Source organism: Orycteropus afer, unplaced genomic scaffold, assembly GCF_000298275.1.
Source record: "Orycteropus afer afer isolate SDZICR_OR568_19922 unplaced genomic scaffold, OryAfe1.0 scaffold00158, whole genome shotgun sequence".
Classification (NCBI taxonomy): Eukaryota; Metazoa; Chordata; class Mammalia; order Tubulidentata; family Orycteropodidae; genus Orycteropus; species Orycteropus afer.
The window spans coordinates 637,279-649,734 of record NW_006921745.1 but is presented as its reverse complement, the minus strand read 5'-3'; the positions used below and the strand labels follow the sequence as shown (position 1 = coordinate 649,734).

Genomic DNA, 12,456 nt, shown 5'->3' with positions numbered 1-12,456 from the left:
AATCCTAAGACAGGAGGGAGAATACTGAAGGGAGGAAGGGGAGTTGATGTTAGAGATAATGGAGTGGTACAGCAGTTTGTAAAAGTTGGGGATTTGGGATATCTCTAACCTCTGCCTCATAGGAACCTGCCTTGTGCTGATCCATCTAAAGAAATTATTTGAGCAGTAGGTGTCTGCGGTGTAGTAAATTACCTGATATGGTTTTTCTAGCCATAAGTCTTTGTAAACTCCGTGGTGGAGGAATTTGCTGTGAGCAACTGAGGAGCTCCTGATTGTAAAAGTTGTCCACTTGGGTTTTGTCTGTTGGGAGTGGCACAAAGCAATGTTCTGGGAGGTTCCCTCTCTTTCAGGTGCTTAGAATTCTGATGTTATGATTGGCTAGTTTGGCCACTCTGCTGGGCTCAAAAGGAGCCTCCTAAAGGCAGAAGTCTCTCTGCTGGCTGAGAAGGACATGCTGCTGAAAGAGACATGTGCTCCTGAGAGACACTCACTGCTGGGAAAGAGATGCAAGAGACATGCACTGCTGAGTGAGACACTGAGGGACACACACTGCTGGGAGAGAGACTGCGAGACACTGTTGGCTGAAAGACAGTGGGCTGAGAGAAACTGAGCATTTTTCCGGAACTTGAATTATAGCCTGGTGCTTCCCTAATAAACCCCATAATCTGTGAGTTCTGTGTGACCACTGCAGTGAATTATCAAACCCAGCAGAAAGGTGGTGAGTGCTGCGGGAGGAACAGTTGGCGTCAGGGTTGGTGAAAGGACTGGAGGGAGGCAGCATATCTGGCCTCACAGGAATAGGCCTTGGGCTATTGATGGTCATTCTGTCTTCCTCTTGTGTGGTTAGAGGAGGTCAGAAGATGTGGCCTCCTTGGCCCTTGGGCAGTGTCAGAATTGCGTGGTTCACTGCAGTGGCCCAGACTCACTGGAATATGTCATTTTGGGTAAAAGGAGATAAACAAGAGAATGAGAAATCTTTGGTTTCTGGATGGGATAAAAATACACCCATGAATTGAAGCAGCCATTATGTTGTAATCAGTTACCCTAAGCAAAAGTTATTGATGGCATTTAGGAGTAATGGATCTAATTCCTGATGAATTGGCTAGTTGGATGCATATGTAAATACAGAGTGATAAAAGGAAAGGATATGACTAACAATTCTTGGTTGCTGTTATCAATAACAGCTGCAATGGCAGGGAAAAAGAATGTAATGGTGGGCTGTAGCACTGAACCAAGCTCAAATCCGGTCTGATCAGAGCTAAGATTGCTAGTCTCAGGGCCTACCCAGAAAGGAAAAAATATGTTGGGACAACAGGAAATACCCCTATAACTGCTGGTCACTAAGACGGTAGTCCAGGAAGGGAATAGGCAAAACTAAGAAACCAGGGGGTATAGTGTAAAACTGCTGCCTCAGTTTGTAGATAGGTATTGTCAGCTTCTGGAGGAACCTTTACTAAAATGGATTATCCAAGAAACTAATTTAGGGGCAGTGTCTTTAGTTTTTGAATCCTACATAATGGAAAAGTAAGTTTGGGTTGATTTAAGACACACAACTCACTATGGAACAGTCATGAATGGTGATCCAAGATGCAATTGCAAAGAAGATTAACCCAGAGAGGGCAGCCAGCCTGGTGGACTGGAAAAATTTGTTTACCTTGGGAAGGGAAACTCCCCCTCCCCCCATCTAAATATCCCCTGGAACACACCACAGGAAGAAGCTAATGTACTGTTTATGCAAGACATGCTGGAATGGCTTTATGGTGATCAGAATATTCACCCAATGAGTATGCCCCTTATACAAGTCATGGCAGATATGGTAATCAAGGAACCCCTTCTACATGGGCACCCCATTAACCTTGCAACTGAAAAAAGCAGCAATCTGAGAAGCTGTGTTGGATCTGTTGCACATCTGCCCCACATGGGTCTTACAAATGCAAGAAGCATAAGAATGATTAATAGGAGAATGGGAAGAGGCAATGTGGGAAGAACTTACCTCAGCAGGTTGGAGATTTTTTGATGGTTACTAAGGAATGGGATAAATATAGCAGACATTAATGGAGTTGAGGCAAAGGTGCTCATGCAGCACTATAGGTGACTGGGTAGACTGGTGGATACTCCTGCTGGTCTCCCTGTATTAAAGAGGCCTAAACAAGTCCATTCTATTCACGCAAATCCAGAGGAATTTAATAATGGGAAGTCTCACCTGGGACCAGTTGAAGTAGAGATTCAGCTAGTTGGTGAAGATAAGGATTGACTAGGGAGCCAGGGTCTTCTAGTCCAGCCCCCAGCAGGAGACCTGAGGCCATATGCAAATGTGTGGTAAATGAGCTGAGAGTGGGCGAGACACTTTCCTGGGACTGTTAGACATAGGAGGTCCTTGTACTGTCATTCCAAAACCTGTCAATGAAATCTTGAAGGTGCTTAAGTTTAGACTGGGGAGATAAAGAGATGAAACAGTTGATAGGGTTGAGGTGAAAGTTTGGAGGAGAACTGGAAGATTTGAACAAATGTATTAAGTAGTCACATCTCCTTTACCTGGATGTGCTGTGCCTAATTGTGTTATAGATAGTATGTCTAATTTGGGAACACTCCCTTTACCTGATATTAAAAAACTGAAGGCCTGTAAGTCTGCCGTTAGGCCAGTATTTATTAGACATGCTAAATAGGAAATATTAGAATTGCCTGAAACCATTCAAATTGTTAATGTGAAATAGTATAGGACACCTGGTGAACTAAAGGAGATTTTGTTGTTGTTGTTGTTATGTGCCGTCGAGTCGGCCCGAGATTACAGCTTTGATTAAAGACATGCTAAAGGCTGGAGTACTGTGTTAAAAAATTCTCTGTATAACAGCCCTGTAAGACCTGTAAAAAAGGCAGATGGTTCATGGAGGGTGACAATAGATTATCAAGGTCTAAATAAGGTAGTATCACTTGTGACTTCAGCTGTTCCAGACAATGGTGCAGAAAATAAGCAGTGGTAGTGTAGTGAGTAAAACATTTGGCTGATAACCAGGAAGTTAGCGGTTCAAACTCAAGAGCTATTCTATGGGAGGAAGATGGAGCAATCTACTTTTGAAAAGATTTACAGCCTTGGAAATCCAATGAAAGTCACTATGTGTTGGAATCAGCTCCTCAGTGGCAATGGTTTAAAGGAGACTGGTGCTCAGTGACTGATCTTGCCAATGCCTTTTTCTCAATATTAGTCTCAGAAAAGAGCCAGGTGCAGTTTGCTTTCGCATGCAAAGGATCTCAAAATACTTTCAATATTTTCCCAGAGAGTTATTCATATTCACTGGATTACTGTCATGGTTTGGTTAGAGGAGAGTTGGATGTGGTGCACATTTCAAATATGGTGATACATTGCATTGATGATATTATGTTAATATCAAATATGGGAGAACAGGCTAAAGCATATTTGAAAACAGTGGTGGTCTACATGACCAAAAGAGGCTGGTTAATAAATCAAGCTAAAATCAGGGCCCTGTCCAAATGGTGAAATTTTTGAGAATAGCTTGAGCAAGAGCCACGCATGACATTCTACAGGCAACCAAGAATAAGTTGCTGTCACTACTTACCCCGCAGACTAAACAGGAGGCCCAAAATTTACTTGGTCTATTTGAATTTTGGAGAACATACATTTTACATCTGGGAATATTGGTGGCTCCCGTCCATAATACCACTTGGAAGAAAACTACTTTCCAATGGGGGCCTGAGCAGCAGTAGGCTATGTATGAATTACAGAAAACAATCTCACTTTCCTTGCATTTAGGTCCTTATGACTGACATTCAGACATGATTTTGGAGGTGTCTGCTCCATGTGGTTATACAGACTGGCGCTTATGGCAAAAACCTGAGAATATTGCCCTATGGTGACCATTGGGGTGCTGGACTAGAAAGTTTCCAGATGTTGCAGCATGATACATGCCATTTGAAAGGCAATTACTCACCTCTTATTGGGCATTGATTGAGACTGCCTAAATGACAGAAGGACATAAAGTCATCGTGAGACCTGTAATACCCATAAGGTCTTGGGTGATGTCAGAGAAACATTCCAATAAGGAAAGCAGTGCCCAAAATAGTTCCATAATTTCCATAATAAAATGGAAATGGTTTACACAAGAAGAAGCTACTGGAGGAATGCAAGAAAGACAGAGGTTACAGATAGTTATGGGGCTGATTCCCTGGACAGAATGCCCTGCATAATAAACTTACAACATAGCTGGTAAGTTTATTATGTAGAACCAATGATGTCAATGGTACCAGCTGGCTATAAATAGGTCCTCACAGGAATAGGTACTTACTTTGGACTGGGTTTTGCATATCCTGTGACAGATGCAAATGCCAAAAGCACCATTAAAGGATTGGAACAAAAGATACTTTACCACTTTGGGCCACCAAGTTATATTTCCTCAGACTAAGGAACACACTTTACAGCCCACAGGATGCAGCAATGGGCCAAAAAACATCATATTATATGGACATACCATGTTGCATACCATCATCAGAGTAATGGTTTGATAGAGAATTGGAATGGACAGTTGAAATGGCACTTGACTGCTAACCAGAAGGCTGGTGGTTCAAATCCACTAGCCACTCCTCAGAAGATGGGGCAATCTACTTCCATAGTGATACTGCCTTGGAAACCCAAAGAGGGCTCACTATGAGTCAGGTCTGACTCCACGGCACATAACAACAACAACAACAACAAACAAGGAGGGATAAAGGCATGAAGAGCTGGCTCACATACCTTCATGAGCCCCCTTCATGGCTCACACATACATGAGAGGGGTGAAGGGAGTGTCACCGTTGGAGAGATTCCTATGTTTCTCTGGGGGATCTGGGGAAGAAGGAGTGGGGGAGAATGCTGGTGCCCCTGTACATGCCAATATCACCTGAAATTGATTTTTTTCTTGCAAGAAGCTGTGGTTTGTCCCTAAGCAAGTGATTGCAACTATACCCCTGAACTTGTATGCCAGATTTCCCAAAGGCCTTATGGGATGGATTGTACCTTCCTTTCATCTGGCAAAATTGGGGTTGACAGTGAATATTGTTATATTGCTTAGTGATTAAGATAGCTCACTAGTGTTGTACCTATGTAATCCTACCCAACATTAATGGGAATGGACTGAGGGGTAGGCACTTGCTAGACTGGTCTTGCTACTAGCAATCTGGACTGGCACAGCAGCTGAAACTGATGTCTCTTCCCAAGGTGGAAAAGCTTGGGCCAAAATAAATGACAAATGGAAAGAAAGAGAAATAATAGCTGAAGTTAAAGGAATGAATAAATGGATTGCATAATGGGGGAAGTCTAACATTATGCCAGTGCCTAAAGAGAGACTCAGAGCAAGGGAATAATCTTCTCTCAGTTAAATTTTATCAGAGGCCAGAAAGGGTGAAGATAAGACAAACTTTTGGAGAATCTGAGCAGATCAGAGGGGCACCTGCATTAGACCTGAGGCTGGTACCTGAGTAAACTCACCCTTAGGACCCTTTGCCTACTGAAGGAATAATTGGTAATGACTTTGGGACTGGTGAAAATGATTGGGGAAATAGGTGGGCCAAATTGGTAAAGTATTTTTTGTTCCAATTCTTTAATGGTGTTTTTGGCATTTGCATCTGTCACAGGGTATGCAAAGCCCAGTCCAGAGTAAGTATCTATTCCTGTGAGGATCCATTTGTATGAAAGGGCCAATGGCTAGAAGAGCCAACTAGTGGCCTTCAGTGCAGTGAATTGCTTAATATGGCCCTTATAGCTATAGCTCCCTATTTTGTGATGTATTATAAATCTTAGCCTCTATGCCTGTTTAAGGTGGGAGGTATCTTGAGTCCCACCTCACTGGAAGATGTGACTCAAGTCGCTACCCTTAGTGTCCTTGAGGGTATATATGTAAATGATCTGGCAAAGTTCTCTCTCTTGCTCTGGCTCCTGCATTTGATGTGTCAACATCTCACCCCTGGACTGTAGAAAGAAGCCAGTTGTCTGAGCTGATGATTTAAATTCTCTAGTCCTTGCAACCACACAAGTGAGGGGAATCCTCCAAACCCGTGCCAGACCCACAGATTTGGGACTTGCTAGCTGTCCAGCCTCCACAACTGTGTGAGTCATTTTCTGGGTAGTTTGTGAGTTCTTTGAGATATTACAGTGAAATACAGAACTGTAAGACAGGACAGAGAGTTCTGAGGGGAGGTGGGGGAGTTAATCTTAGAGGTAATTGAGTGGTACAGTAGTTTGGAAAAGTTGGACATCTTTAACCTTTGCCTCATAGGGACCAGCCTTGTGCCAGTCCTTCTAAAAGAAATTATTCAAGCAACAAGTGAAGAGTGGAAAATGAATAAGGAAGACTAAAGAAAAATTGATGTTTTTGAACTATGGTGTTGGAGAAGAATATTAAATAGACCATAGACTGCCAGAAGAACGAACAGATCTTGGAAGGACAGTCTTGGAAGAAATACAGCCAGAATGCTACTTAGAAGCAAGGATGAGGAGACTTAGTCTCACATACTTCGGACATTATCAGGAGGGCCCGGTCCTCAGGAAAGGACATCATGGTTGATAAAGTAGAGGATCAGAGAAAAAGAGGAAGACCCTCAATAAGATGGATTGACACAATGGATACAGCAATGGACTCATACATAGTAATGATTATGAGGCTGGCATGGGACTGGACAGAGTTTTGTTCTGTTGTACCTAAAGTCACCATGAGTTAGTACTGACTAGATGGTACCTAGGAGCTCTGGTAGCTTAGTGCCTAAGGCACTTGACTGATAACCAGAAGGCTGGCAGTTCAAACCCACCAGCCACTCCTCAGAAGGAAGATGGGGCAATCTACTTCCATAGTGATGCTGCCTTGGAAACCCAAGGAGGGGTCGCTATGAGTCGGGTCTGACTCGATGGCACATAACAACAACAACACAGATGATACCTAACAACAACGACAACAAACATTATTGCACATATCTTCCTGGAATCTTTATCTAACACTTCCTTGAAGATCGTTTTCTAGAATGTTATCTTCCATCAACTCCACAGATTCTCATTTCTACCTTTATATACTTGCTTAAGGAGCTCTAGTAGCATAGTGCCTAAGGCACTTGACTGCTAACCAGAAGGCTGGTGGTTCAAACCCACCAGCCACTCCTCAGAAGGAAGATGGGGCAATCTACTTCTGTAGTGATACTGCCTCAGAAACCCAAGGATGGGTTGCTATGAGTCGGGTCCAACTCGACGGCAAATAACAACAACAACAACAATGCTTGCTTAGGAGCTCTGGTAGTGCTGTAGTTAATGTGCTGGGCTGCTAACCAAAAGTTCAGCAGTTTGAATCCACCAGCTGCTACCCAGGAGAGAGATGTAGTAGTAGCCTGCTCCATAAAGATTTATAGTCTTGGAAACCCTATGGGGCAGTTCTATTCTGCTCTATAGGGTTGCTATGATTCAGAATCAACTCAATGATAGTGGGTTTGGATTACACTTGTTTGTGCTTAAAAAAGAGAAGGAAAAGTATGTGTGTGTGTGTGTGTGTGTGCATGTGTAGGTGTGCTCATGAGCACATGTAGAAAGATCTTAATTTCCTAGTGTTTCTATAACAGAAATACCACAAGTGCGTGGCTTTAAAGAACAGAAATTTGTTTTCTCACAGTTTAGGAGGCTAGAAAATCTGAATTCTGCATATGGGGAGAGGGGGAGATCTTTTGTGTATTTCAGCATCTAGTAGCTGGCACTCCTTGGTGTTTCTGAACTTGTAGATTCACCTACTTCTGGTGTCATCAGTTAGTATCTGTATTTCTGTTTGTTTGAGCACCTATGTCTAATATGCTCTTTTTATAACTCAGGTTTATAACTCAGGTTTAGGACACACCTTACACTAATATGGTCTCATTAACACAGCAAGGAGATCTTATACCCAGACAAGATTACAGAGAGAGATACACGAGTTAAGATTGCAACACTTATATTTGGAGAACACAATTCAGCCCACAACAATTGGGAACTGTTACAGTTCTGTTAGAAAATTCTTTCTCAACAGATCCAACCAAGGAGACATTTTTTAGTGCTGGTATGTTCTCTATTGAATCTGAAAGCTGTAGTGCTATTAATCTGTAACTGGAAAGCTTTTTCCTATAAAAATTAAAATTTTCATTATCCAAATTATCCTCCTAACCAATCTTCTTCTTTATGACATACACTGTCATATTATCAGCCCCATGGGTACTGGATCCTTTTTCACGTGCTCATGAACCATTCTATTTCTTTATATTTGTTTTTGTAAGTTAATATTCAACAGAAACTCTCTGACAGAGAGATGTCTTTTGCCATATACATGAGAATGTGACATATTGCCCCAGGACTCTTGGATCTTGATAAAAATGGTGTCACAATCCTCCCCCAGAGGTAAGTAATTAATTTCTGTGATAGATTAGACTCATGGCCCTCTATGAAAGTAATAATGGTGGACATTCCTGCTCATGAGGACACCCCTCTAGGAGTTTAAAACCAAAAGGGTAGGTGGATGTACAGATCACAGTCAAATCCAGAATGGAACGGGGAGTTTATTGTTTACTGAACCTTGGTGAAGTCATAGATTTCCTGTTGCCCTCTTTGCCTCCTCTACCATTTGTAGAACTGAAGACTTTCATGCATTTTGGACAATAAGCAAGGAACAATTCCATTTAAGTGCACATATTCAAAAGAAAAGACCTACATGTCTTCCTTTTCTTTGTACATTTATACAACATTTATTGTCTTTGCACAATGATGCTGCACTAGTGCATTGAGAATGGTTAGAATATCATTATCAAAATCAGTCATTAGCACCTGTAAAAAGTGGAATTTACAAAAGTTGCAAACAGTCTCTGTTGCTACTCTTTGTGTGTGTGTGTGTGTGTGTGTGATAAATATATTTACAACAATGACACACACACACATACACACAAAGAGTAGCAACAGAGACTGTTTATGTAACAACCAAAGACCTCATGGGATTTTGCTTACTGGTTTGGAGTTTATGCTCATGGTTTCATGGGACATACCAGTTAATTGGCCTAAGAACAAGTTTAGTGCTTCTGTTCTGCCACCAAGTTCATTGTGTAGGGAATGGGATCTTAAAAGATTGTGAGCAGCCATCCAAGATACAACAATTAGTTACTATTCAACTGGTGCAACTGAGAAAGAAGGAGAGTCAGGAATAGGAGGAGGATATGGAATGTGTGGCTAATTGTCTCCATGAACAACTTGTCTCCTTTACTATGAGACCAGAAGGACTGTATGGTGCTTGACTGTCATTATTGAACATTTTGATTAAAGATTGCAGAAGAATCCTGATCAAAAAAGTGAAAGTACAGAATAGAATTTCAAATTCTTGTGGAATTTGGATTTTCTGGAGCCATTGTGGTTGGATGAGTACCTAAAACTATTGCCCTGAGATAATCTTTAAAATTTAAACAAAAAATATCCCCTAAATTCTTAAAATAAAATACTAGTTTAGATTAAAATCAAATGCTAGTTTAGCTTAACTAGTAAGAATATTTGGATCAATCAAAATGACAACAGCAACTAGAAAGATTAAATAAAAACTTTGGTGACAGTGAGTTTAGGTTAATGGAGGAGGAAGAATCTGGAAAATGAGGGTGAGAATTGTTGCACAACTAAAAAAATGTAATCAGCATCACTGAATTGTACATATAGAAGTTGTTGGGTTGGTGCATGTTCAGTTGTGTATATTCTCAACAAGAAAAATAAAATAAATTATTTAAAAAATCATTCATTGGATGGGGAAATTTCATTTTCAATGCCAACTTCCTCTCCTCTTCCACTAACAAAACCCCTCCCCACTCTTAAACATTCATGAGGAAATATATAATTATGATCCACTTTTACACTGATGTACCAACTGGGGCTTATAATTTCCCCATAAAAAAACTTTCCACACTGATCACCTTTATTCTTTAATGGATTTTGACCATCAGGGCACATTGCTCCATCCAGCACTGGCACTATGGGTTGCATTTCTATCTCAGTGCACAACATGAAAGGTTGGGTCTATCTGTGTCATGCAAAGCCAAGCCTCTTTTGAAGTGATTTGTTTACAGTGTCATTTGATGGAGTGGAATGTTCTGTAACTCATATGAACTGTTACACAAGCTTTGCAGAAAGGTCATCACTGCTCTTAGAATTTCCAAATCTGGGCACCATCTGGAAGCTTGTTAAAGATAAGGTTTTCCATTGGCTTTCTGCATACCAACTAGATCCAGTTAGCAAAAGGCTACTTTTCCAGAGAAGCGTGAGCTCACATTTAGAGAGAGAAAGAGAGCAAGAGGTACAGCAAGAGCAAAAGCCAGAGAGAAGAAAATTACAATTAGTTGCCCAATAGTTTGTAAGTCCACTTTCTACCAAATTGTGTGCTAATAGCCTTGAATCAGGGAGTCAGTCTTAAAAACGTTGAATACAATTTTCTTTTAAATGTGCTTTATTAATATTCAAGTGGGGTCTTGGGATTCAGCACTAAAGGTAATTGAATCTCATCATTTACTCAAAATTTAATAGGAACTCATTTCTGATGGTAATAAAAGCTGTGTATTCTCACCATTCATTCTTCAGGGCACCAACAGTATTCAAGTGGTTATAACTTTGCAGACTCAAACATCTGGGCCTAAAATTGGCTTGTGTTTGCTTCCTGCCCCCTTTCTTATGAAACAAAGGTCTTGAATTTTCCAAACCTCAAAAGCTCAGCTGTTAAACTATGGGAGACTAACAAGAAAAAGGAAAGTTTCCTTAAGATGTTTCTAGTCTCTGCTGGCCAGTTTTACTGTCTCCCTTGAAACATTAACTATGTCTTTTAACACTTGTCCTTGGAGAAAGTCCAATTGTAGCAAATGGTAGAAGCCACATTTCTTTACCCCCCTGCCTGGAAGTTCCCATGACACAGACAAATTCTAGTTGATACTTTTATGTTAAACATGGAAGTCAGCTACTGCCCACCACCCTCACCCATGTCTACAGATGAAATAAGTAAACACATAATGAGATATACTGAATTAAAAATAAAAATCTTCTCTTTTAGTTGGAATCCTTGAAAAGGTCTGGATCAAAGTGGCTGTACAGTAGTAGCTAAAATACAGGCTTATTGCCATTAAAAATATTCTAAGATGTGTATGTATATTTCTAGCAAAATACTTGGAAAAGGAGAAACTTAAATCTGAAATCATGTTTTTGTCTTTCCAGTCTCAATTTAAAAAGAAGATTTGGTGGTGTAGTGATTAAGGCATTTGGCTGCTAACTAAAAGGTTAGTGGTTCCAACATACCCACTGTTCCGCAGAAGAAAGATGGGGTAGTCTGCTTCTGTGAAAATGGACAACCTTGGCAACCCAATAGGGGTTGCTATGAGTCAGAATCTTGATGGCAGTAATTTTTTTTTTTTTTTTTTTGAGTGCCAAGTTAGAGATATTGAAAACACAACAATGTGTCCTTCAGTCCAATTAACCTGATCTAGAAACCAACATTGTCTTTAGAGAAGGGGAGAAACTCATTTATATTTCTTTTGAAGGCAAGGAGGGAGGTCTTTCAGGAAAAAGACCAATCAGGACCTGAAGACTTAATCGTCAAGTTCAAAGCTTGTCTCGTCATAGAGTTCAGGACGTGCTGACTTCCTGTGCCGGGAATATTTCAGTTGTAAGAGATCACCTATGTCATCAAGGGCTTCCAAGACCTGCAAAAAGATTACCTCTTTTCAGTTACATTTAAATTCTGAAGTGGCAATAATCTTTAGAATACAGGTTACTTGCAAGTCTCACAAGACCCCACAGCCTTACTTGCTACTTTCTTTACTTTTAAAGAAAAGGAACAAGATACAGATTAGGTTGTGGCTTATGAGTACTAGAGAAATGTTGGCTGTTAATTCATTTTCTTCAGTGGTCTAATTTCTCATTATGACACACACAGTATGACAATCTGACAGATGAATGGTGGTACATTTTGAATGTTTAGTTTATTTTCTGGGAGCGTGAGGAGTGTAATAAAAACATCTGAATCATCCTTGGTGATGCTTGTTGATTAAGCATCGGGTTGCTAACTAGCAGGTTGGTGGTTCAAAACCACCAGTAGCTTTGTACAGGACAAAGATGTGGCAGTCTGCCTCAATAGAGATCACAGGCTTGGAAATCCTATGAGGCAATTCTACTCTGTCCTGTAGGGTCGTGTGAGTCAGAATCCACTGGTATCTTATTTTTACCATTTAAAAGGGCTCTGGTGTTGTAGTGGGTAAGGCATTTGGCTGCTAACCAAAAGACCAGTGGTTTGAACTTAACAGCCACTCCATAGAAGAAAGATGAGGCAGTCTGCTTCCATAAAGATTTAAAGCCTTGAAAATTCAGTGGGTGTTGCTATGAGTTTACCATTTAAGGCATTTTTGGGTGTGATTACATATGTTGTTGTTGTTGTTGTTAGGTGCCGTTGAGTC

General features: G+C 40.8%; 1 protein-coding gene across 1 annotated transcript in view; it reads right to left on the bottom strand.

The window, feature by feature from the left end:
• Nucleotides 1-11,592: 11,592 nt before the first annotated feature.
• The window catches only part of SPTLC3 (serine palmitoyltransferase long chain base subunit 3), a 215,891-nt gene continuing 215,027 nt past the window's right edge, over nt 11,593-12,456 (bottom strand). Inside the window, exon 12 of the mRNA XM_007946378.2 lies at nt 11,593-11,706. Coding sequence (XP_007944569.1) covers nt 11,593-11,706 — 114 coding nt within the window. The remainder of the gene's footprint in view (nt 11,707-12,456) is intronic.